This window comes from Doryrhamphus excisus, linkage group LG11, assembly GCF_037039965.1.
Source record: "Doryrhamphus excisus strain RoL-2023G ecotype Guam linkage group LG11, RoL_Dexc_Guam_v1.1, whole genome shotgun sequence".
NCBI lineage: Eukaryota > Metazoa > Chordata > Actinopteri > Syngnathiformes > Syngnathidae > Doryrhamphus > Doryrhamphus excisus.
In genome coordinates, this window is record NC_136367.1 from 5,131,899 (window position 1) to 5,155,487 (window position 23,589).

General features: G+C 42.4%; 1 protein-coding gene across 2 annotated transcripts in view; it reads left to right on the forward strand.

Moving 5' to 3' along the window:
* Positions 1–204: 204 nt before the first annotated feature.
* The window catches only part of LOC144894393 (discs, large (Drosophila) homolog-associated protein 2b), a 50,394-nt gene continuing 27,009 nt past the window's right edge, over positions 205–23,589 (forward strand). For both annotated transcript variants that reach the window (XM_058046074.2, XM_078794546.1), the window contains exons 1-2: positions 205–470; positions 735–789. In XM_058046074.2, the coding sequence (XP_057902057.1) occupies positions 453–470; positions 735–789 (73 nt within the window). In that variant the 5' untranslated portion in view covers positions 205–452. The remainder of the gene's footprint in view (positions 471–734; positions 790–23,589) is intronic.

Genomic DNA, 23,589 nt, shown 5'->3' on the forward strand with positions numbered 1-23,589 from the left:
ATACTCCGACATAATTGGGCGCATTGCAAGTCAAACGTAAGCACGTAAGGACCACTTCCTGTTCTGAGGCGAGGAGGAGGAAGACCCAGACTTTTCTATTTATAGAAAGTAGCTAAGAAGTTGTGTCTGCATCAACATCAAGTGTGGTTGCAGACTTTAGGGTGGTGGTGGGTGGTGGTGGTGGTGGTGGGGGGGAGAAAAATGGCGTCAGACGAACTCGTCTCATTGTTAGAGACATTAACGCCACATCTGGACGGGTACCGGACTTCAGGAGGTCTGCAGATGATTCCGGATTACTGGTCTCGGCTTCTCCACCGAGGCTCCATCATGGAGGGGGTCCACGCACATGTTTCCCGCCGCTCGGATTACTGACCTCATCATCGCGGAGGCATGATCGTCGCTCAGTATCAGAAGTTATCCCGGACAGGAAGTCACCTTCACCGTGGACGAACATGTCAGGCATGAAGAAGGTGACGTAGGACGACGTTGTTGTTGTTGTTGTCATGCACACTTCTGAAAAACAGTATGGGATATTGGATGTTGAACAATATGGTGTGTGTGGGTGTGTGTGTGTGTGGGGGGGGGGGGGGGAGTACAGTTCAACCAGTTTGAATAGACCCCCCCCCCCCCCCCATTTTTCCCAAGATGCCTCTCATTGAGCAAATGTTTGCACTGGAGTGACTCAGCTGTATTGTACTATTATCTGTCACACCTATCTTCCTCATGTGTCACAGGTGTTACCATGGTTACTGCAGACCCACTGCTGTCTTTTCTTTGACAAGGATTCAGGTAAGATGTATGTGGGAGTGTGTATGTGTGTGTATGTGTGTGTGTGTGTGTGTTGCCAGATATCTAGCCTGCTGTGAGCAAGATTTAAGATTATTGCCATTGGGCTACAATTTACTATGACAGAAACCGGGATAATTGCACCTCGGAGAGGGGGGTGGGGGGTAAAAAAGGAGGCAAGTCAGGGTTTTTTCCACTCACTACCGTACCCAAGTACCATAATGTCTAAGCCTCACCCACTAAAATTAAAAACATACACCAAAATAGGTTAGTAGGAGCCTACCTTGTAGTAGACAAACAACCATTCACACTCACATTCATACCTATGGACAAATTTGGAGTCGCTAATTAACCTAGCACTTCTAAATAGTTCATTCATTCATTCATTTTCTACCGCTTTTTCCTCACGAGGGTCGCGGGGGTGCTGGAGCCTATCCCAGCTGTCTTAGGGGGCGAGAGGCGGGGTACACGCCAGAGTGGTCGCCAGCCAATCACAGGGCACATATAGACAAACAACCATTCACACTCACATCCATACCTATGGACAATTCGGAGTCCTAGCATGTTTTTGGAATATGGGAGGAAAACCGGATTCCCCGGAGAAAAACCACGCATGCACGGGGAGAACATGAAAATTCCACACAGAGATGGCCCAGGGTGGAATTGAACCCTGGTCTCCTAGCTGTGAGGTATGCGCGCTAACCACTCGACTGCCGTGCAGCCCTTAATATAGTTCCTGATTAAGAAATTTAATTTACACTTAGCCTTGATGGCAGTGCGTCAAAGAAAAGGAAAGCTATTACCATGTTTGGAAAGGGCAGGAGCCTATCCCAGCTGATGGTCAGCCAATCACAGGGCACATATAGACAAACAACCATTCACACTCACATTCATACCTATGGACAATTTGGAGTCGCTAATTAACCTAGCATGTTTTTGGAATGTGGGAGGAAACCGGAGTACCCGGAGAAAACCCACGCATGCACGGGGAGAACATGCAAACTCCACACAGAGATGGCCGATGGTGGAATTGAACCCTGGTCTCCTAGCTGTGAGGTCTGTGCGCTAACCACTTGAACACCGTGCCGCCTCTTCTAAATAGTTATATTCATAAATTCCTCTTAATTCCTTCATCACACACGTTGTCAGCCTCTCTCCCTCTCTCTTTCATTGTGTCTGTCGGTGTCACCCGAGGTAGATTATCCCTTTAACTGGAGCTGTCCCCTTCATCACACAGTATTCCAGCCTTACGAAACCCTTTGGTGATATAGTAGATTTTTTTGACACTATAAACCTTGCAATTCCACCTCCACTTGATGTTCTCCGTCACTCGTTAGCTCTGCTGTTTTTTTCTTTTCCATCGGAGTTCATGTGCTGTTGGCCTTGTTTTCCCTGGAATGCAACAGTCACTTTTATTGAGTAAATAAAAAGCGGGGGGGGGGGGGGGGGGGGTTATCCGTCTCGCTTGTGGCATAAAAAAAAAGTTTTGTCTGTCACGTTTTGTCTCCCACAATGTTCATAAAAATAACTTGCATATGCAACATTAGCCAATTATGAAGTTAGACCGTGACGTCATCGAGACCCATTCCACCCCGGAATTATTTTTATCCCAATAATCACATACATGAAATGTTCATACCATTCCATCTGTAGCGCGTCGGTGCATAATTATTGCGTCGGCTGCTAAAATGCATTAAACACGACACTGCAGGGTTTAACCAAGACTGTAATTTACAGAGCTGTCTACTTCTCTTTATGTGTGGGTTTAAGTGCCTGACAAATATTGCAGTGCATCATGGGAAAGTCTTAAACCCAGCGTGACCCACAAAGAATGAATCAATGATTCTGACCCCACATCAGCTTGAAGGGGGGTGTCGGCTGCTGTGCTTTGCAGAGAAGTTCGAGATACTAAATGGCGGATTATACCGGTGACACTCAGCGGAGGCGTCAATAAAAAACACAGCGAGGGTCCTCGGGAAAATCTGGCTTACATCAGTACAAATATCGGTCGGTAAACCCTGATCAGGTTTGCATCAAGTACGCCACTGATGCAGTACGGGATTTGTTGAAGTAATTGCCCATAACTTTTGCAACGAGTGAGTCTTTATATTCTTTGGCTGTCTAGCTACATTAGAATGTTTATGAGTGAGGCCGAAAAGAATCTATTTGTGGTGGTCAAAATGTATTTGTGGCGGGCCATCACAAAATTAATATGTCACCCACTCGTAATGCGACTTAAACAAAGCTGATAATCCATTCTGCTGACTGTTTCTATTCCATTTCTGTTCCATTGAAGTGGCAATTTTCCGATGGATAAGTTGTGCTAAAAACCGAGTTAGCACGGGTGCCATGGCTTGGAACCAATTACAATACAAACACTGAAAAATGCTTAGTGGACATGTGGTTACGTGCATAATTTTATGACATGGGAATCAAACCATTCATTCATTTTCTACCGCTTTTCCTCACGAGTGTCGCGGGGGGTGCTGGAGCCTATCCCGGCTGTCTTCGGGCGAGAGGCGGGGTACACCCTGGACTGGTGGCCAGCCAATCACAGGGCACATATAGACAAACAACCATTCACACTCACATTCATACCTATGGACAATTTGGAGTAGCCAATTAACCTAGCATGTTTTTGGAATGTGGGAGGAAACCGGAGTACCCGGAGAAAACCCACACATGCACGGGGAGAACATGCAAACTCCACACAGAGATGGCCGAGGGTGGGGATTGAACCCTGATCTCCTAGCTGTGAGATCTGTGCGCTAACCACTAGACCACCATGCCGCCCGGAATCAAACCAATTGGCCAAAATATCACAATTTATCATAACATCAGGCTATGACTCTCCAATTACTTTACAGTATCTCACAAAAGTGAGTATAGTTAATACAAACTGTACAAGACTACTTTACAGTACATCCAAGTTTCATCCCTATGGGACTACTGCTAAGCTACTGCTTATAGCCACTAGAGGGCATATTTGAGTGATTTTTTTATCTCCATGTTACCCACAAGTGAAGAAAAATGATGCCTTGCCCCCGCACCATGGATTATATCTAAGGTGTAATATCTGACTTTGTACTCATTTAGCTTAGGAATGATTGTACCGTCCATCTTTATTGTCATGCTAATTCAATCCATGATTAAATCCCAATGGGCTGACAGTAGACTCAGTAGACGTTTGTTCCAACCAATCTTGGGAGTTCATTTTGTGATTTTCCTGGCTTTGTCAGCAAAAAAATGCTCACAGTAGGTTTGGGGAAACACTGAATGGTCTTGTTTGATGTTTGGAACATAAAGAATTGCTCTCTTATTAACTTCTAAAGTATTCAGTACAGTGTTGAATATGAAATACCTTCTCTTTGAAGACTCCTATTGTTAAGAATGAATTGAAGTTCATTCATTCATTGCTTATCCTCACGAGGGTGCAGGGGTGCTGGAGCCTATCCCAGCTGCCGAGAGGCTGGGTACACCCTGGACTGGTGGCCAGCCAATCACAGGGCACATATAGACAAACAACCATTCACACTCACATTCATACCTATGGACAATTTGGAGTCGCTAATTAAACCTAGCATGTTTTTGGAATGTGGGAGGAAACCGGAGTACCCGGAGAAAACCCACGCATGCACAGGGAGAACATGCAAACTCCACACAGACATGGCCGAGGGTGGGATTGAACTCGGGTCTCCTAGCTGTGAGGTCTGCACGCTAACCACACGACCACCGTGCAGCCCTGTATTAAGTTTAGAACAAGTAAATAGTTAGCTCGGTAGCTTGCTATATGCTAGGAGTGGCGGCTATGACTTAACGTCCTTGCAGTGATCTCATAGCTAGCACATTTTTGTTGCGCTATGGGATGTTATGTAGGAATTTAAAGGTGACTATAGGGGTGTTATTTCATGTCTACGGGGCTCTAATAAATTGCAGCCAAATTGCCACACAAAGATGGCCGAGTGATTGGAAGTTTTAGTGGTCAAATATGGCAGAAACAGGCTGGGAAGACAACGTTTGACCACTAGGTGGAACTGTTTTCTCTGAAAACAGTCATTCATTTTCTACCGCTTATACTCACGAGGGTCGCGGGGGGGTGCTGGAGCCTATCCCAGCTGTCTTTGGGCGAGAGGCGGGGTACACCCTGGACTGGACTGCAGGGACTTTATTAGTTGTTCACTAATTTTTGGACAATGAGTGATGTGATGTCGGTGGACCTTTTGTGCACACGTGTGTTGGAGTGTGCGTGTGTGTGTGTGTGTGGGGGGGGGGGGGTGAGTCAAGGTGCTTGTCAAGCAGGAAGCGTTTCAAAGGCGAAGGCTGGCTGGTGAGAAGAGAGTAAGCGGAAGCACGGGGAGAGTTAGAGGAGACATTGTGTATGTAGTACTCAGCTTTGGTCTTGAATGGTTTCCACACAATCAGGAAGACGCCACGCAGGCTCGTCATCTTCATCCAACAATTACTCCACACTTTTTTTTCCCAGCTCGGCTGTGTCTCCTTTTATCGCCTCTTCACTTTTTTGTTCCATTGTTGGGACTTCTTGAGTCACTCGCTCCAATCTCTTTTAGCAAAAATTGCACTTAAGAGAAAAAACACAATCATAATATTTCAGATTTTGAATCAGTATCCGATTATTGGACAATTTTAGCTAATTTAGAAGAAGATGTAGATTGGATTCACAAACAAGTCAAATGCAAGATATTTTTATGCTTTGCTGAATAAATGCATGAATCGGACTGCCAAGGTTGAGGATTACCGTATTTTCTGGACTATAAGTCGCATTTTTTGCGGGTAATTTATTTTTCAAACTACTTGACCAAAACAGACATTACGTCCTCTTGGAAGGCAAGTTCTAATATTAATAAAAGAATAGAGAACAGGCTGAATAGGTGTAAGATATGCTAACACAATGGTTATTCAGCTACACAAAAAATAAACATGAACACAAAAGGTGTCCAGTGTTTATGGAACATAAACACTTTTTTCATTTATAAGTCGCTCTGGAGTATAAGTCGCAGGAACAGCCAACCTATGAAAAAAAGTGTGACTTGTAGTCCGGAAAATACGGCAATTTAACAAGGAAATGAAACCAACAACAGCAAAAATAAAATAAAAAAAAATATCAATTTTACAAGAATGAAGTGAAAATATAATCTAATTTGTGCAATTTTAGTAGAAGAAAATTCGATATTAAAGTCCTAATATTATGAAACACAAACAAAACAACAAATAAAGTTGCAATTTTTGGAATATTAACTGTGGGAAAACGTATACCGTATTTTCTGGACTATAAGATCGCCGTGTCGCCCTCTTTATTTATTTCACTTTCTAAAAAAAATATAATTTGGAAGCGATGGAAAAAGTTACCGCTTTTTCCTCACGAGGGTCGCAGGGGATGCTGGAGCCTATCCCAGCTGTCTTTGGGCAAGAGGCGGGGTACACCCTTGACTGGTGGCCAGCCAATCACAGGGCACATATAGACAAACAACCATTCACACTCACATTCATACCTATGGACAATTTGGAGTCGCTAATTAACCTAGCATGTTTTTGGAATGTGGGAGGAAACCGGAGAAAACTCACGCATGCACGGGGAGAACATGCAAACTCCACACAGAGATGGCCGAGGGTGGAATTGAACCCTGGTCTCCTGGGTGTGAGGTCTGTGCGCTAACCACTCGACCGCAGTGCCGCCCTACTTTTTTATTTCATTCATTCATTCATTTTCTACCGCGTTTTCCTCACGAGGGTTGTGTGGGTGCTGGAGCCTATCCCAGCTGTCTTTGGGCGAGAAGCGGGGTACACCCTGGACTGGTGGCCAGCCAATCACAGGACACATATAGACAAACAACCATTCACACTCACATTCATACCTATGGACAATTTGGAGTCGCTAATTAACCTAGCATGTTTTTGGAATGTGGGAGGAAACCGGAGTACCCGGAGAAAACTCACGCATGCACGGGGAGAACATGCAAACTCCACACAGAGATGGCCGAGGGTGGAATTGAACACTGGTCTCCTAGCTGTGAGGTCTGTGCGCTAACCACTCGTCCGCCATGCCGCCCTACTTTTTTATTTCACTTTGTAAAAAAAATATGATTTGGAAGCAATGGAAAAAGTTAGTCACTGATCAGTAGTACATGACAGAACGATACTCGGGTTGAAGATTTGTTCGACGTTTGCTTGACGTTTTATGACAACTCCAGTAGTCAGTACAGTCCCACACGGCACCGAAACGTGGGAAAATAACCCACGACTCATCAAAAGTGACCATAAAGCCGTCAACGCAAAGGAAGACGACGTGTGAGAAGGGACATCAGCGTGCATGCTGATGTGTGTGTGGGGGTGTGGGGGGGGCGTGGGGATGAAGCGCATGGCGCAACAGAGCTGCAGAATCCCGAATCCACCAGGATGGAGAATCCACATCCTGGTTTTGCGGTGATGTGTGGGAGCCTGTGGAAGAAGCGGCTCGCACTGCTGCAGTGGAGGAGTAAATGCGGAGCCCAACAGTGCTCCAGGTGATCCACAGCAGCCCAGCCCGGCACACTGCTGCCTCCTCAGCCTTCCCTCTCCTCCTCCTCCTCCTCTTCCTTCTCCTCTTCCTCCTCCTCCTCCTCCTCCTCTTCCTTCATCTGTCTACGCTTCATTTCTCTGAGGGCTTTTGCAAAAAGAACAGAAAAACAGGAGAGCCCCTGCTTTTTTTTACCCCCCTCCTTCTAATGTTCTCTGATGTGAAGCACCTCTTCTCGTCGGCTGGCCGCGGCGTCCCAGTCATCGTGTGATGACACACAGCATATGTGCTCCGATGTCTCCGCAACATAGGCTCGCTGCACGGTAAGACCACTCTTCTGCGTTATTTCACAAAAAGGGAAGATTTAGTGTCACACTGTTGCTTGCCTTGAGTGTGTGGATTTAACAGGTAGATGAGAAGTTGCCTCCCAGGGATAGCCGTGTCTGATTTAGACATAGTCTTCAGCTTTGGCTCAATTCTCATTCACAATGTCCGTACAGGTTGTGTGTGTGTGTGTGTGTGTGTTTGTGTGTGTGTGTGACACAATCCGGCAGGATGGGAGGGATTGCCCCAGAATCAGCCTTTCTCTATGGGCAGCAAGGGGATATTTATCGCAACAATGTGGCTAAACAGCTTAACATCAATCTTCCTGCCACTATGGCGACTAAACCGCATTGTCTTATCCAACAATATTCATCATTATGTAATCATTTTTTTATTGATTTTGGCCAAAGGGGGGGTGAGCAAAAAAAACCTATACTCTCAATTAAACGTGACGTGTTTTTCATTGATGGAACGAATTTATGATGATGATGATGAGAGAGGTGAGAGGGGACAACAGTGAGGTGGGGGGGTGGAGGGGGGGGCACTACTCTACATCATGCTGGCCACCTACTGAACTATGTCATGTGTTGCTTCTGGCAAGCTCAAAGTCTCACGTGATCTAATGAAGGTTCACGCCATATGCCTACCGTATATCCAAATTAGCAATGGCGCTAAAGCGCTACTGGAATAATATCGAAATCCTGCCTCCTGTTCTCTGTGAGGGGTTCAGGGGTTTTTGGATTTCTGTGAGTGGGTGTCTTAGCTAAGTCACTGGTGCCGTGAAAATGGAAAAAAGATGCAGGGCAACGTCCATTTGGCAATGCATTATACAGTATTCATATTTCTGTACAGGTTAGTACCTCAGAATAAATATTGTATGGCGTATACAATAAGTCATGATTATTATTAGCATATCATGATGATGTCATATCATGGGTTTAGTTTTCATACGTTTATGAATTTGGCACTCCCTATCATCATGAGCTCATTATATTGTTCCAACTACGTACACAAGATGCAATCAGAACTCTACCTGTTGTGCCCGAGAAGAAGAAGATGTAAAAAGAGGGATCAGTGTCACAGGTATTTCTGTACAGGTTATAATAATAAGTCATTATTATTATTAGCATATCGTGATGATGTCATATCATGGGTTTAGTTTTCCCCATACATTTATGAATTTGGCACCCCCTATCATCATGGGCTCATTATATTGTTCCAACTACGTACACAAGATGCAATCAGAACTCTACCTGTTGTGCCCGAGAAGAAGAAGATGTAATAAGAGGGATCAGTGTCACAGGTATTTACTCCCCTCTTGATTGTGTCTTTAAAAAAAAAAAAGCAACTAGTGACAATCATTGCAACGTCTTTTGGTCTTAATGGAGACGCATGAAAGCAAGTATGGCTCTTCTCAACGAGCAGCGGGTCCAGCCTTGGACCCTCCCGCCATCTAAAAGAACCGCAATTACATGCACGAGCGTCATTAGAAATTAGGAACTTGTACACTGAATTTTGGACTAACTTGGACTTCAACTCCAATGTTTTGGAACAATACCAAGCTCTTGTGAGACAAACAGGAAATGCGTGATCGACATGTAACCAGAAACGGAACTTATTCACAGCAATGGAAAAGGTCTGACTCGGTACAATAACAGCAAAATCATGAATTCACTGTCCATAAAAGGCATTAATTGTATGAAATTATACACTAGATGTGGAAATAGCATGTAGCGGACAACATAATGACTAAGCACATTTTCTATTTCACAGCTAAAGTGCAATTTATGACAGCAAAGAAACCATAAATCTCAAACACGGTTGTCATGCTACCCGTCAACAGTCACAATACTAATTAATTACAGCAATACTGATTAAGTACCTTAAGGTGACAGCATCATTTACTTCATTTTAGTTTTTTTTTTTACTTTTAGCAGAAGTGGGAGAAAGTCACTTTGTGTGTGGTTTGTGGCAGATTCTGTCGGGGGAATGTGTTGTCTTGTCGAAAATAATATAGAAATAATATAAAAATACATTTTATATTTGACTCAACACACACTGAAAATCTCTTCAGTCACCAGACTGAAGTCTGAGTCAGGTCCCCAGACACTGATGTCAGAGTCCAAGTCGGGTTGCAAGTCTTTGATGAAATTGTCAAGTCGATGTACAAAGTCATCAAAATTGTGACTCGAGTCCAAATGTGTGACTTTTAGCAAACCATGGTAAACTAAACTTCTGTTCATAAGTACACAGCATCTTCGTAGTATATCTATGTAGATGCTCGGAAGTCAACCGTCATCACGGAACACAGAAGCTAACACCACGTGTCATTTAATCATCCACTTATGTGGAAGTTTCCACAGTGTGTGACCGAGGTGGTTATCGTCAATAGGATTTTCAGAGACTCTGAGCTCACTGAAGCTTCTCTGATCCTCCAGAGGCTACACAAGCATCCCCATACGCCGCGTTCAGGTGGCTCAGGGAAATTCTTAGAGCTTTCTGCAAGCAGGCCCTAGAGCAGGGGTCTCAAACTCAATTTACTTGGGGGGCCACTGGAGCTAGAGTCTGGGCGAGACTGGGCCGCATCAGGTTTTCAAAAAAAAAAAAAAACCCAAAAAACGCATTTATTAAAAGCTTTGCTTTGGTTTCGATTTTCTACAATAAAAGCTCTGATAAAATATTCCACTGTTCTCAAATATCTTACTTTTTATTTTTCTACACAAAATAAGATGAAAAATAAATAAACAAATCAAGAATAAAGAAAATCAATCAGTAATAAATACATATAATAATAATAATAAAACGGCAAATAATAAAAAATTAAGAAACCACATATAGTTGGTGGGTAGACAAATTATGTTTTTCAGATTAAAATGAACAAAGCATTATTAGAGCCCTGTAGACATGACAAAACACGACTATAGTCACATTTATACTCTTTTTATTTACAACATATTGCGCAACTGCAGGGTCTTGTGACACATGCTAACTCGCAAACTAGAGAGCTAGCAACCTAAACGGTAGCCTTCAAGTTATTTCCTTTAAACTTAAATAGCCAAAAACGTACCACTTCCACACGGATAGGGAGGATAACTATTAACAGTTATTTAACCTTTAACATGAACATTAATCAAACGTAATCATTTTTTCTGGGTACATGATACCATACAGCATCCATATCAAACTTGCGCGGGCCGCACTAACATTAAACTTTCATATCAAGGCGGGGGCCTCAAACTAGTGTCCTGCGGGCCACGATTGAGACCCCTGCCCTAGAGGCTAAAAGGGACTTCCTGGAAGGAATGCAGTTGGTGACTAGATAGACAGCAATCTTCCACTAAGGCCCACTAAGAAATATGTAGTTTAATATTTGTGTTTGTGTATCTAGTGGTGGAACATTTAATAGTACTGCGCCAGCATGCAGTAGTAGAGATTTGTCAAGGTATTTATAGTAAAGAAACAAAGTTCTACGTCTGGAGTCATGGTGACTGGCTGTAATATCACACTTCAGCACATTCAAATATACGTGTCAGTCACTCCTTTCGGGCCGTATCGCTCGCTTGCTGAGTAAACATCCCTTTGGCTTAAAAGTCGGAGTTTAAGATCCACCCTGCAGTGCGTCTGGTTATGGTGACATTTTCATCTTGTCAGACCACGTTTGTGTCACACGCAGCAAAACAGCAACTGCAAGAGCTACTATTCAACAGTATAGATGTCTGAACACAGAGGTAGCGACGGTGGGTTTTTTTTTTTAATCAATCTTTTTTTTTTAAATGTGGAAATGAATATGAGATGGTGTCATATCAGTAGGTTCGATTCCTATCACAGCACTCTGTGTATATTTGCCAAGGTTATGTTTTTATTACATTTTGTCAACAAGAAGAAAAGCCAAAACTACCTGACTCTTTTCCACTCCATGGTGAATCACATGACACAACGTGGCTGAGTGGGAATTGAACCCATATCGGCTGCAAAGACTTAAAATAATATATCATACACAATCATAATACATCATAGAAAAACAGAAGGTGTCTGAGTGGATCTTGCTGCCACATCACACACACACACCGGTATTTAAACTTGACTTGGTTACAGTATGTTTTGGTTAGAGTAGCGCCTTCTACAATGGATTAATGATGCTAACCAAGGTTGGACTATATCTGAAAGTCAAATGGACAGACCGTATATGGATGTTCTTGTTGCTTCTATTGATCAAACACATTCTTTATATAGTTGTACAGTGGATCCACAAAAATCCACTGTATCCACAAAAAAATTCACAAAAAACTTTTTGGAATTTTTTGTGAATTTTTGGTTAAAAAAAAATTATTTTTTTTTTCTTTGAAAATTCATCTCATCAAACATAAGTTGAAAATATTTTTTTGTTGTTATTTTTATGTTGTATATGGGGGGCTGCACGGCGGACGAGTGGTTACCACGCAGACCTCACAGAGACCAGGGTTCAATTCCACCCTCGGCCATCTCTGTGTGGAGTTTGCATGTTCTCCCCGTGCATGCGTGGGTTTTCTCCGGGTACTCCGGTTTCCTCCCACATTCCAAAAACATGCTAGGTTAATTAGCGACTCCAAATTGTCCATAGGTATGAATGTGAGTGTGAATGGTTGTTTGTCTATACGTATGTGCCCTGTGATTGGCTGGCCACCAGTCCAGGGTGTACCCCGCCTCTAGCTCGAAGACAGCTGGGATAGGCTCCAGCACCCCCGCGACCCTCGTGAGGAAAAGCGGTAGAAAATGAATGCATGAATAATAAGACTCCTTATTTATAAATGGAACATTTCCACAGTTAGAGACCTCTAGACATAAACTAACACCCCTATAGTCACCTTCACTCTCATATTGTATTACCCAATACCGTAGATGTTATAAGAGTAAGTGCGGCATTTAAGACATTTTAAAAATTCCGCTCATGTGTGTTGCAGAAAATGTGTTCAAGATGTGTGGCGAACAGGAAGTGACATTCGGGGGTTCAAAGTTGAGTTTTAGCTTGGCATAAGTTACAGCCGCAACAGTAGTTGTAATATTATTGTGCTTCTCTCAAGATGATCTAAACCTGCAATATGAGCCTGTTGTTCCGGCGATCAAGCCTGGTGCTTGTGTCTCAACGGTCGCTTTACTGACACCTAGTGACCAGGGTAGAATACTTGGTTTCATTGATGTCTTTAAAGGTGTCTTTTGAATGCTTTAAATCAGGAAGTGACATCCGGGGGTTCAAAGTTCAGCTGGGATAGGCTCCAGCACCCCCGCGACCCTCGTGAGGATAAGCGGTAGAAAATGAATGAATGTTGTATATGTGGTTAAACGTACAGCACACATGTATAGTACAATGTTTTTTTCCCCCCATCAAGCGTGGATATTTCGCACAGTTTGGCAGTCCTTGAATGCACCATAGTGTGCTGTTACTAGCTACGACTTGACTCCGATTCCATATTACATTATCATTGTGTCAAAATATACATTTTTATGAGCGTATCACTTCCATATTCACTTATGGATATATTAACTGATGGATATAATCAGTGATTTCTCTTAGCCTCTATTCTAAAGTTGTCCGACTAGTTGGTCTTCAACTTCACAGGAGATGGAAATATCCAGAATCCTTGATTCCCATTTTAATCCTTGCTAGTGTTCTTTGCAACATGACCATGTTAGGTAGCGAGCAAGGCCGTGTGGGCGTAGGAGTGAGTGGAAGAGTGAGTTTTGAGAGCGCTCATCGGAGTCAGCCTTCTATTGGAAGCAAAGTGCGCAATTGATATGATTATGGTTATGTGCTACATCATACATAACCATTCTCCGGGGGCTTCTTTGACCCCCGTGTATACTACTAAATATGGACTCCAGAGGCGGAGAAGATAGGACTCGGGTAGTATCAGCAACGTCTTGAGTGTCACCTGCAGCTCTGCGGCTGAACCTTGAATTTCTTACTGCAACATTTATTTCTTGGCGCTCTCCAGCTGTCCGTCACTGAACATCTGCCGATAAAGGGACAACACCTGACCCACACAGATAGCCTCATAGACTCCAATCAACCACGAAAAAAACAGAATCCGAGTTAGACCGTACCAAAACCGACAGTACTACAGTAAAACCGGGGCGTTCAAAAACCGAGGTTCCTCTGTATTTGGGATGTTTCCTTCACTTAAGGATGCAGGTCCAACATCTGCCGATAAAGGGACAACACCTTCTTTTGTAGAACGTGACCCACATATAGCCTCATAGACTCCAATTAACCACGAAAAAACCAGAATCCGAGTTAGACCGTACCAAAACCGACACCTACAGCACTACAATAAAACCGGGGCGTTCAAAAACCGAGGTTCCTCTGTATTTGAGATGTTTCCTTCACTTAAGGATGCAGGTCCAACATCTGCCGATAAAGGGACAACACCTTCTCTTGTAGAACGTGACCCACATATAGCCTCATAGACTCCAATTAACCACGAAAAAACCAGAATCCGAGTTAGACCGTACCAAAACCGACACCTACAGTACTACAGTAAAACTGGGGAGTACAAAAACCGAGGTTCCTCTGTATTTGGGATGTTTCCTTCACTTAAGGATGCAGGTCCAACATCTGCCGATAAAGGGACAACACCTTCTCTTGTAGAACGTGACCCACACAGATAGCCTCATAGACTCCAATCAACCAGAATCCGAGTTAGACCGTACCAAAACCGACACCTACAGTACTACAGTAAAACCGGGGCGTTCAAAAACCGAGGTTCCTCTGTATTTGAGATGTTTCCTTCACTTAAGGATGCAGGTGTGCATGCGTGTACTTGGCGGTTTGAGGAGAAGAATCTGCTCGGATTAATAATGAAATCAACCTCCTGGTGTGTGGCGTTATTCTTTGGCTTCCCTAATGAGAACCAGATCCATCTTCAGTCTCTGACAGTATGCTGAGCGGGAAATGTTGCTCTTCTGCCTGTTTCCATGGTGATGCTCATGGAGCTGTAACACCCCACCACCTTACCACCCAGTCCCCCCCAAGTCCCCCCCCCATCACCACCTCCCCGCTTCTGCTGTACATACCACCCAACGGTACGGCTTCATACGCGGGATTTGGGCCAGTGTGTGTGTGTGTGTTAATAATAGTGCGTTAAAAGGTATTTTCACATGCATGTGTTACATTGTGTGCTGTGCAAGTGTGTTTTTTTCATGTTGTGGCTGAAAATTTGTAAACGTGTGTGCTGCTTTGCCATCGACAATCCATAAAAGCCAATGTGTGTGTATTTGTGTGTGTGTTTGTGTGTGAGATTTTGACTCAGAGGAACGGCAAAGACGAGCGTGAAGCTTGTCATAAGGAGAGTGAGAGGGCGAAGAAGGTCAGAAACAAGAGGGAAAAAAAAACCAAATAGACGCTTGATATAATGGATGCTGAAACCTGTAAAATGTTGTGTAGTAGTTACTGTATGTGTCCTTGAAGGCAGCACTGGAAAATCCTATGTAACAAGCTTGCCAAAACCAATCCAAGGTAGGTCGAGGTACCACAAGTAGTTAGATATATATTTTAAGCTTCTATTCAAGAGTTCTGAGTTGTGGGCTGTGTTTAATTTCATATTTGGGAAACGCCTCAGGGCCAATAAAGAACTAGCTGTGGGCCGCAAATGGCCCCCAGGCTGGACATTACACACCTGTGTTTTAAGAGCTACTTTTATCCAGATCCACTAAAAGTGGGAGTGAGCTAAGGTGTGTTTATAAAGGTTGACATGGCCAGCTGGGTCCGACTCTGACGGTCTGATACCGTGCTAAAAAAAAAACGCATTTATTAAAAACAAAAAAATTAAAAAAACTTCGCTTTGGTTCTAATTTTCTACAAGAAAAGCTCTGATAAAACATTCCACTGTTCTCAAATATCTTACCTTTTATTTTTCTACACAAAATAAGATGAAAAATAAATAAACAAATCAAGAATAAAGAAAATCAATCAATCAGTAATAAATAAATAAATATAATAATAATAATAAAACGGCAAATAATAAAAACTTAAGAAACCACATATAGTTGGTGGGTAGACAAATTATTTTTTTCAGATTAAAATGAACAAAGCATTATTAGAGCCCTGTAGACATGACAAAACACGACTATAGTCACATTTATACTCTTTTTATTTACAACATATTGCGCAACTGCAGGGTCTTGAGACACATGCTAACTCGCAAACTAGAGAGCTAGCGACCTAAACGGTAGCCTTCAAGTTATTTCCTTTAAACTTAAACTTAATAGCCAAAAACTTACCACTTCCACACGGATAGGGAGGATAACTATTAACAGTTATTTAACCTTTAACATGAACATTAATCAAACGTAATATTTTTTTCTGGGTACATGATACCATACAGCATCCATATCAAACTTGCGCGGTCCGCACTAACATTAAACTTTCATATCAAAGCGGGGGGCCTCAAACTAGTGTCCTGCAAGCCACATTTGGCCCGCGGGCCATGTGTTTGGGACCCCTGATCTACGGCAATCACAGGGCACATATAGACAAACAACCATTCACACTCACATTCATACCTATGGACAATTTGGAGTCGCCAATTAACCTAGCATGTTTTTGGAATGTGGGAGGAAACCAGAGTACCCGGAGAAAACCCGGAATATGCAAACTCCACACAGAGATGGCCGAGGGTGGAAATGAACCCTTGTCTCCTAGGTTTGAGGTCAGCGCGCTAACCACTCGACCGCCGTGCCGCCCGGAATCTTATTAATTAATATAAATGAATTTATCACCACAATCAACAAAGAGTCACTGTAGTCTGTACTCCAGTATCCTACCAGTACAATCAAATGCATTATGATGGGTCCATTTGTTGCCGTGATAAAGTGAGGTCTGCATGTCCCATTTATAGTCCAAGGTGGTCCTCATACTACAAATGAGTTCCGTTTCCAGACGATGATGTCAAATCCAAGTCTGCAGTCAGGTGAATGTTACAATTCTATTCATCAGGTGGCCTAGTATTGCATCCGCATATTAAAATGCTACTGATGCTAATGTCTGCTGTGTGAATAAGCAACAGCTTACTCACAATAGCAACTCCGTAAGGTGATAATATGACAATGTGCAAATTATATGCCGATTCATTCATAATGAATGCATGTTCAAACGGTGAGGGCACACAACTACTGAGAAAATAAATGATCTATTTCCCTGGCCGGTACTATTTCCTACTTCATACACACAATACTCACACAATGCTGCACCCGTCACTTCACCTAGCATTCTCCACATCTGCTCAAAGCTCACCAGGATGACTGAAATATTGTTATGAGGTTCATACAAAGGAGCCCCACTCTGCCAGATGACGTAATAATAACCGTAGTTACAGTTCACAGTTGCTTGGATACACCGAGATGGCGGCGAAAAACACTCCATCCAGGTCATGTTGTCTCTGTCACCACGACAACCAGGAATTTGTGCATCAACCGATCAACTGCTGAATATGAATGAAGATGTGTATTTTTCTTGGAGGTGTTGAACACGCGTGGAACACACGTGGAACACACAATGTAGCTGCACCACACTGGCATCAAAACAAATGCTTACACACTAAAAAAGTACATGGTATGTACAGTATGTGTTCCACCTCCCTCGGATGACTAGCAACCCTTATTAACTCTGGCTGAAATATGCCCAGAAAGATAAACGATAAACAATAAAAGATACTAGTCTCTTGAATAGTAGCAGTAACATTTAAATCCCACTTTAAACTGAGGAGTTGCATTCAAAGACACACATCATTTAAGATAAATGTACTTGTTTTTCCGGCATACTTAAATGTAGCACATCTTCATGTTTTTCTTTAGTGTCCCCGAGTGTCCCTGAATGCATCGTACGTTGTTGTAATGGCAATGAGGACGTGTCGTTCCCAGTATGAGGAGGCTAGAGGTGTGTGAGTTGGAGATAGATAGATAGATTATACGTATGCTGTTGGAATTGTACTCCTGTTGATGTGTTCAGGTCACAATGAAGATATGAAAGAGTGTCAGAGTCTGTGTGACTGTTTGGGGACGCTGCGCAGTGGAGAACTCAGACGCATGCTTGCTGTGGTGCACAAAAAAAAAATATTTGTCGCCGTTAATGAGTTGTTTTTGACAGCCCTGGTTTACTTGTTAGGTTATCTATTTAAGTATGGGGAATCAAACTATGGAATGGATTGAGTAAGGAAATCAAACAATGCACAACGATGAGCCAATTCAAGAAACAATACAAGCAGTTGATGTTTGCTAAATACAAGGATGAAGAGTCTTGAACCAGTCATGATGTGCTATATATACCACTATATTGACACTTACTATGGTATCCATTATGGCATTGGATGCTCATACCACCTCGTACTTCAGTATGTGACAAAAAAAAAATAAAAAAAATATATATAAATAAATAAATAAAAAATAAATAAATACATAAATAAAATAAATATTTAAAAAATTTAGTTTAATTTTTTTATTATTATATTATATTACTAATAAAAAATATATAGTTTAAATTTTTCATTATTTATTTTATTTTAATTTATTTTTGAATTATTGTTATTATTTATTTTATTTTTACAGTTACAATGGTACCCATTATGTAATTGTATGGTCATAACACCTCATACTTTGGTATGTGACAAAAATAAAATAAAAAAAACAATAATTAAATAAATATGTAATACATAAATAAATAAATAATTAAAATAAATAATAAAAACGTATAGTTTATTTTTTAAATTATTATATTATATTACTAATAAAAAACTTATAGTTTCAAGTTTTTTATTTATTTATTTAATTTTTTATTATTATTATAATTTTTTAATTATTATTATTATTTTTATTTTATTTTTACAGTTACTATGGTACCCATTATGTCATTGTATGGTCATATCACCTCGTACTTCGATATGTGACAAAATAAATAAATAAATAAAATAAAAAACTTAAACTATATTAGGAAAGCAGGAAGTGAACAAATGTAACAGTTACTGTACTGTACCAGATGGAGGGGTAGGATTTAATAAGCTTTGCTTCTTCCTACTCCTTTTGGACATGTGGAACTGTGAACTGATTATGGGATGCATTCAATTGTAATCTGATGCATGTTCAAATGAAATGAAACCATTACCATTACCATATATAGAATGTGGTGCAGACCAATAAAAAACAACTAAAGTGTTTAAAGCAGTAAACGAGGTGTGTAGTTTGTATAAGATATGTAGACTACAATAGCAAGCGTCGTCATGTTGTGTGCAGGCTGTGTACTGACAAGCCCTCTTGTTATCACCTTGTGCTGCTCCGATTGCCAGGCATCTTTGAGAGACCGACTGTGACCTTGGGGGGAGGCCAAGGCGACCGGGCCTGTCTGGATGACACGGGCACTTGCAGCCAGCTGTCCCTTAGTTTGGGAGCGACACGGGCTTCAATGAGTCAGTGACGGCTCTTCAGATCAAGTGCTTACATCAAGTTGTCGTTTTTTTTTTTGGTTGCTAAAAAAGGCGATTGAAGTCGTTTCTGCTTCATTAGGCCGCAGAGCAGGGGCTTAGCTTTTTGAAGAGGTATGGTTGAAGGCTTAATCCCCCCCCGAGTTTCCAGTATTTCTGACCATTTTCAGTCTGAATGCGCTCATGGTGTTCTGTGACACTCTCACGCCAGGAGAAATTATGCTGCTTTTTTTTTACACGCTACACAGAACATTACACCCCTTCATTACACCATCATGGCTAATGCTGGTAATGACCCATACTCCTAACCTACTCTTCTTCTATTCACTTCTACATGCTTGACAGGAAAGTCAAGTTGAAGAAAGCAAACTAAAAGTATGAGTCATAAGTCGGGTTTTCAAATGTAACACACCTGCTCCCCCCCCCCCCCCCACACACACACCTGAGACCGAACGAGTAGGTCACTCAGTTCACGAGTCAAGGTGAAATTTTAACTCTACTTTTAGGGAAAGTGCAATGAAGAACATTCATTCATTTTCTACCACTTATCCTTACCAGGGTCGTTGGGGGTGCTGGAGCCTATCCCAGCTGTCTTTCGAGCCAGCCAATCACAGGGCACATATAGGCAAACAACCATTCACACTCACATTCATACCTATGAACAATTTGGAGTCGCTAATTAACCTAGCATGTTTTTGGAATGTGGGAGGAAACCGGAGTACCCGGAGAAAACTCACGCATGCACGGGGAAAACATGCAAACTCCACACAGAGATGGCCGAGGGTGGGATTGAACTCGGGTCTCCTAGCTGCGAGGCCTGCGCGCTAACCGCTCGTCCGCCATGCAGCCCAATGAAGAACAATAAAAAATATATGACAATAATCATATAACTTTTACTATATTAAACTCTTCTGCACTCTGTGTGTATGCTAGTGGCCCCGCCTCCCCCCACCGAGACAAAGAGGATCTATAACTGAGAAAAGGGCTCACTCCCAGCTGATTTCGGGTGAGACACCCTGGACTGGTGGCCAGCCAATCACAGGGCACATATAGACAAACAACCATTCACACTCACATTCATACCTATGGACAATTCGGAGTCGCCAATTAACCTAGCATGTTTTTGGAATGTGGGAGGAAACCGGAGTACCCGGAGAAAACCCACGCATGCACGGGGAGAACATGCAAACGCCACACAGAGATGGCCGAGGGTGGGATTGAACACGGGTCTCCTAGCTGTGAGGCCTGCGCGCTAACCACTCTTCCGACATGCAGCCCAATGAAGAACAATAAAAAATATATGATGATTTTTACTATGTTAAACTCTTCTGCACTCTGCACTGTGTGTATGTAGCGGCCCCGCCTCCCCCCACCAAGACAAAGAGGATCTATAACTAAGAAAAGGGCTCACTCCCAGCTGATTTCCGGTGAGACACCCTGGACTGGTGGCCAGCCAATCACAGGGCACATATAGACAAACAACCATTCACACTCACATTCATACCTATGGACAATTTGGAGTGGCCAATTAACCTAGCATGTTTTTGGAATGTGGGAGGAAACCGGAGTACCCGGAGAAATTGCTCACATGGAGAGAACATGCCAGAGTGGAGATTCAAACCCAGGTCTTATTGATATCCTGACTGCGTGGCCAACATGCTAACCACTCAAACACCGTGCGGCCACACCAGGCCTCAAGTATCCAAACATGGCATCTGTAAAGTCGAAGTGAACTGTAGACTTTGATTAGTTCATTTATTAACATGGGCGTGAATGCCGTGTCACCTACATAGATACAATTTTTATGTCAATGTTGAAGTTATATAAGAAATCATAGAAAATGAATGAATGAATGAATAATTTGCCTGGCCTGTGATGTTTTTATGATTTGATGCATTAGACAGGATGCAAGAATACGGCTGCATGTAGCCTACCTCATAGTGTCTTTCCTTAGAAGGCCCCTGGAGGGGAGTTCAGAACATTAAGGATTATATTGTAGAAAATCACCGACTGAAAAGCTAATAAATCACTGAGCTAAATATATGAATAATAAAAGTGCTTTGTCAGTTGCTCGGGCTTATATCGGCGCTGCAGTGGTGGCCAGTTAGTCATGGTCGATCTGTTTAAAAGCCGGCAAAGACCAGGGAATTAGCAGTGAGACAAAAGGCATGGATTGTTACAGCTTGCCTGCCAAAATATGCAAAATGGTGTCATGGGAGAGCTTGAATGTCACCCCAAAAGATGACAGCGACTTACTGGCACGGGCATGTATTCATGTATTCATGCAAACATGAGCGAACAGCACCACAACAGCGTTTGTGGTCTGCTTGTGTTTTGATTCATCTTAAGCTCACAACCCACATACTAGCATGCCTGAAGGGACATTTGACACTGAGGAAGCACAGACATTTGAGACTTTCTTTTGGCATCGTTAGACGCAGACAAATCGCTACACCGAAGCTCGAAGCTTGCACTAATAGTGGTGTGCCGTCTAAGCATCTGGAGCAGGGGTCTCAAACTCAATTTACTTGGGGGCCACTGGAGCTAGGGTCTGGGTGAGACTGGGCCGCATCAGGTTTTCCCAAAAAAAACAAAAACGCATTTATTAAAAACAGAAAAATTTATAAACTTTGATTTGGTTCCGATTTTCTACAAGAAAAGCTCTGATAAAACATTCCACTGTTCTCAAATATCTTCATTTTTATTTGTCTACACAAAATAAGATCAACAATAAAGAAAATCAATCAATCAGTAATAAATAAATATAATAATAATAATAAAACGGCAAATAATTAAAATTTAAGAAACCACATATAGTTGGTGGGTAGACAAATTATTTTTTTCAGATTAAAATGAACAAAGCATTATTAGAGCCCTGTAGACATGACAAAACACGACTATAGTCACATTTATACTCTTTTTATTTACAACATATTGCGCAACTGCAGGGTCTTGAGACACATGCTAACTTGCAAACTAGAGCTCTAGCAACCTAAACGGTAGCCTTCAAGTTATTTCCTTTAAACTTAAATAGCCAAAAACTTACCACTTCCACACGAATAGGGAGGATAATTATTAACAGTTATTTAACCTTTAACATGAACATTAATCAAACGTAATAATTTTTTCTGGGTACATGATACCATACAGCATCCATATCAAACTTGCGCGCGCCACAATAACATTAAACTTTCATATCACGTGGGGCCTCAAACTAGTGTCCTGCGGGCCACATTTGGCTCGCGGGCCGCGTGTTTGAGACCCCTGATCTAGAGCATCGTGCAACATCACATTCTCAGGTACTGTGATTGCAGTCAATCCTTGTGAAACCCCCTTCTTTGCAGGAAGTAGAATTCACCAACAACAGACACCATCGCACTTGTTTCAGACTTTGAAAATCCTTAGGATGAAGTGACAAAACACTAATTGGTTGAATGGGGGGGCTGCACGGCGGTTAACATTTTAAAGCAAGTTGAATTAAAATGATCATCAACATTAGCCACGTATACATGGAACCAAATATTCCAATTCCGGTATACTAAATCAGCAAACTAAATTTCAAGACTGGATGAACAAAAAACTTGCAATACAAAGTTATTCCGACAAGTGAAAGACGTAAGAACGTAAGAAGCAGAAGAGTAGTGGATGTAGCATATGGCTAACATAGTACATAAGGCAACCGCAACATGGAATACCAACGCACTAAAGACAATCATGAATCTGGCCTTTGCAACGTAATGGTTTGTAGAGCCCATGCACCCGCCCTTGACCGCCACCCAACGCACAATGCACCGGACCCTTATGCTTGCCCCCGTAGATCGAGAGGAGTCAGTTGAGGTGGCTCGGGCATCTAGTCCGGAGGTGGCTCGGGCATCTAGTCCGGATGCCTCCCGGACGCCTCCCTGGTGAGGTGTTCCGGGCATGCCCAGCCGAGAAAAGACCCCGGGGCAGACCTAGGACACGCTGGAGGGATTATGTCTCACAGCTGGCCTGGGAACGCCTTGGTGTCCTCCCGGTGGAGCTGGAGGAGATGGCCGGGGACCGGGAAGTCTGGGCTTCCCTACTAAGACTGCTGCCCCCGCGACCCGGACCCGGATAAGCGGAGGATAATGGATGCATGGATGGTTTGTAGAGCGGGGATGGCAGTATTCGTAATAATAATAATAATCATCATCATCATCATAATCATCATAAAGAAAAACTCAGGGAAGCCACTATCAATAATAATAATAATGATATTAATAATAATAAAGAAAAACTCGGGGAAGCCACTATCACGTGATGTTGATGTTTACGTTTTCCATTGACTATTCTGTTTGATTATAGCGATACATGTAGACAAGAGATTAGAATATTCCTTTCCATGGATACCATTGTTTTGGGAAAAGTCATACGGAAAGAGGAAAAACTCATGTGAACATGGCTACTGATGGAGAATTATGTCCGAGTTCTGTTTCAGATGTCTCACTGAACACACCAGCCATGTGCGGTTAGGTTCGATAACGACACAACGGTCGG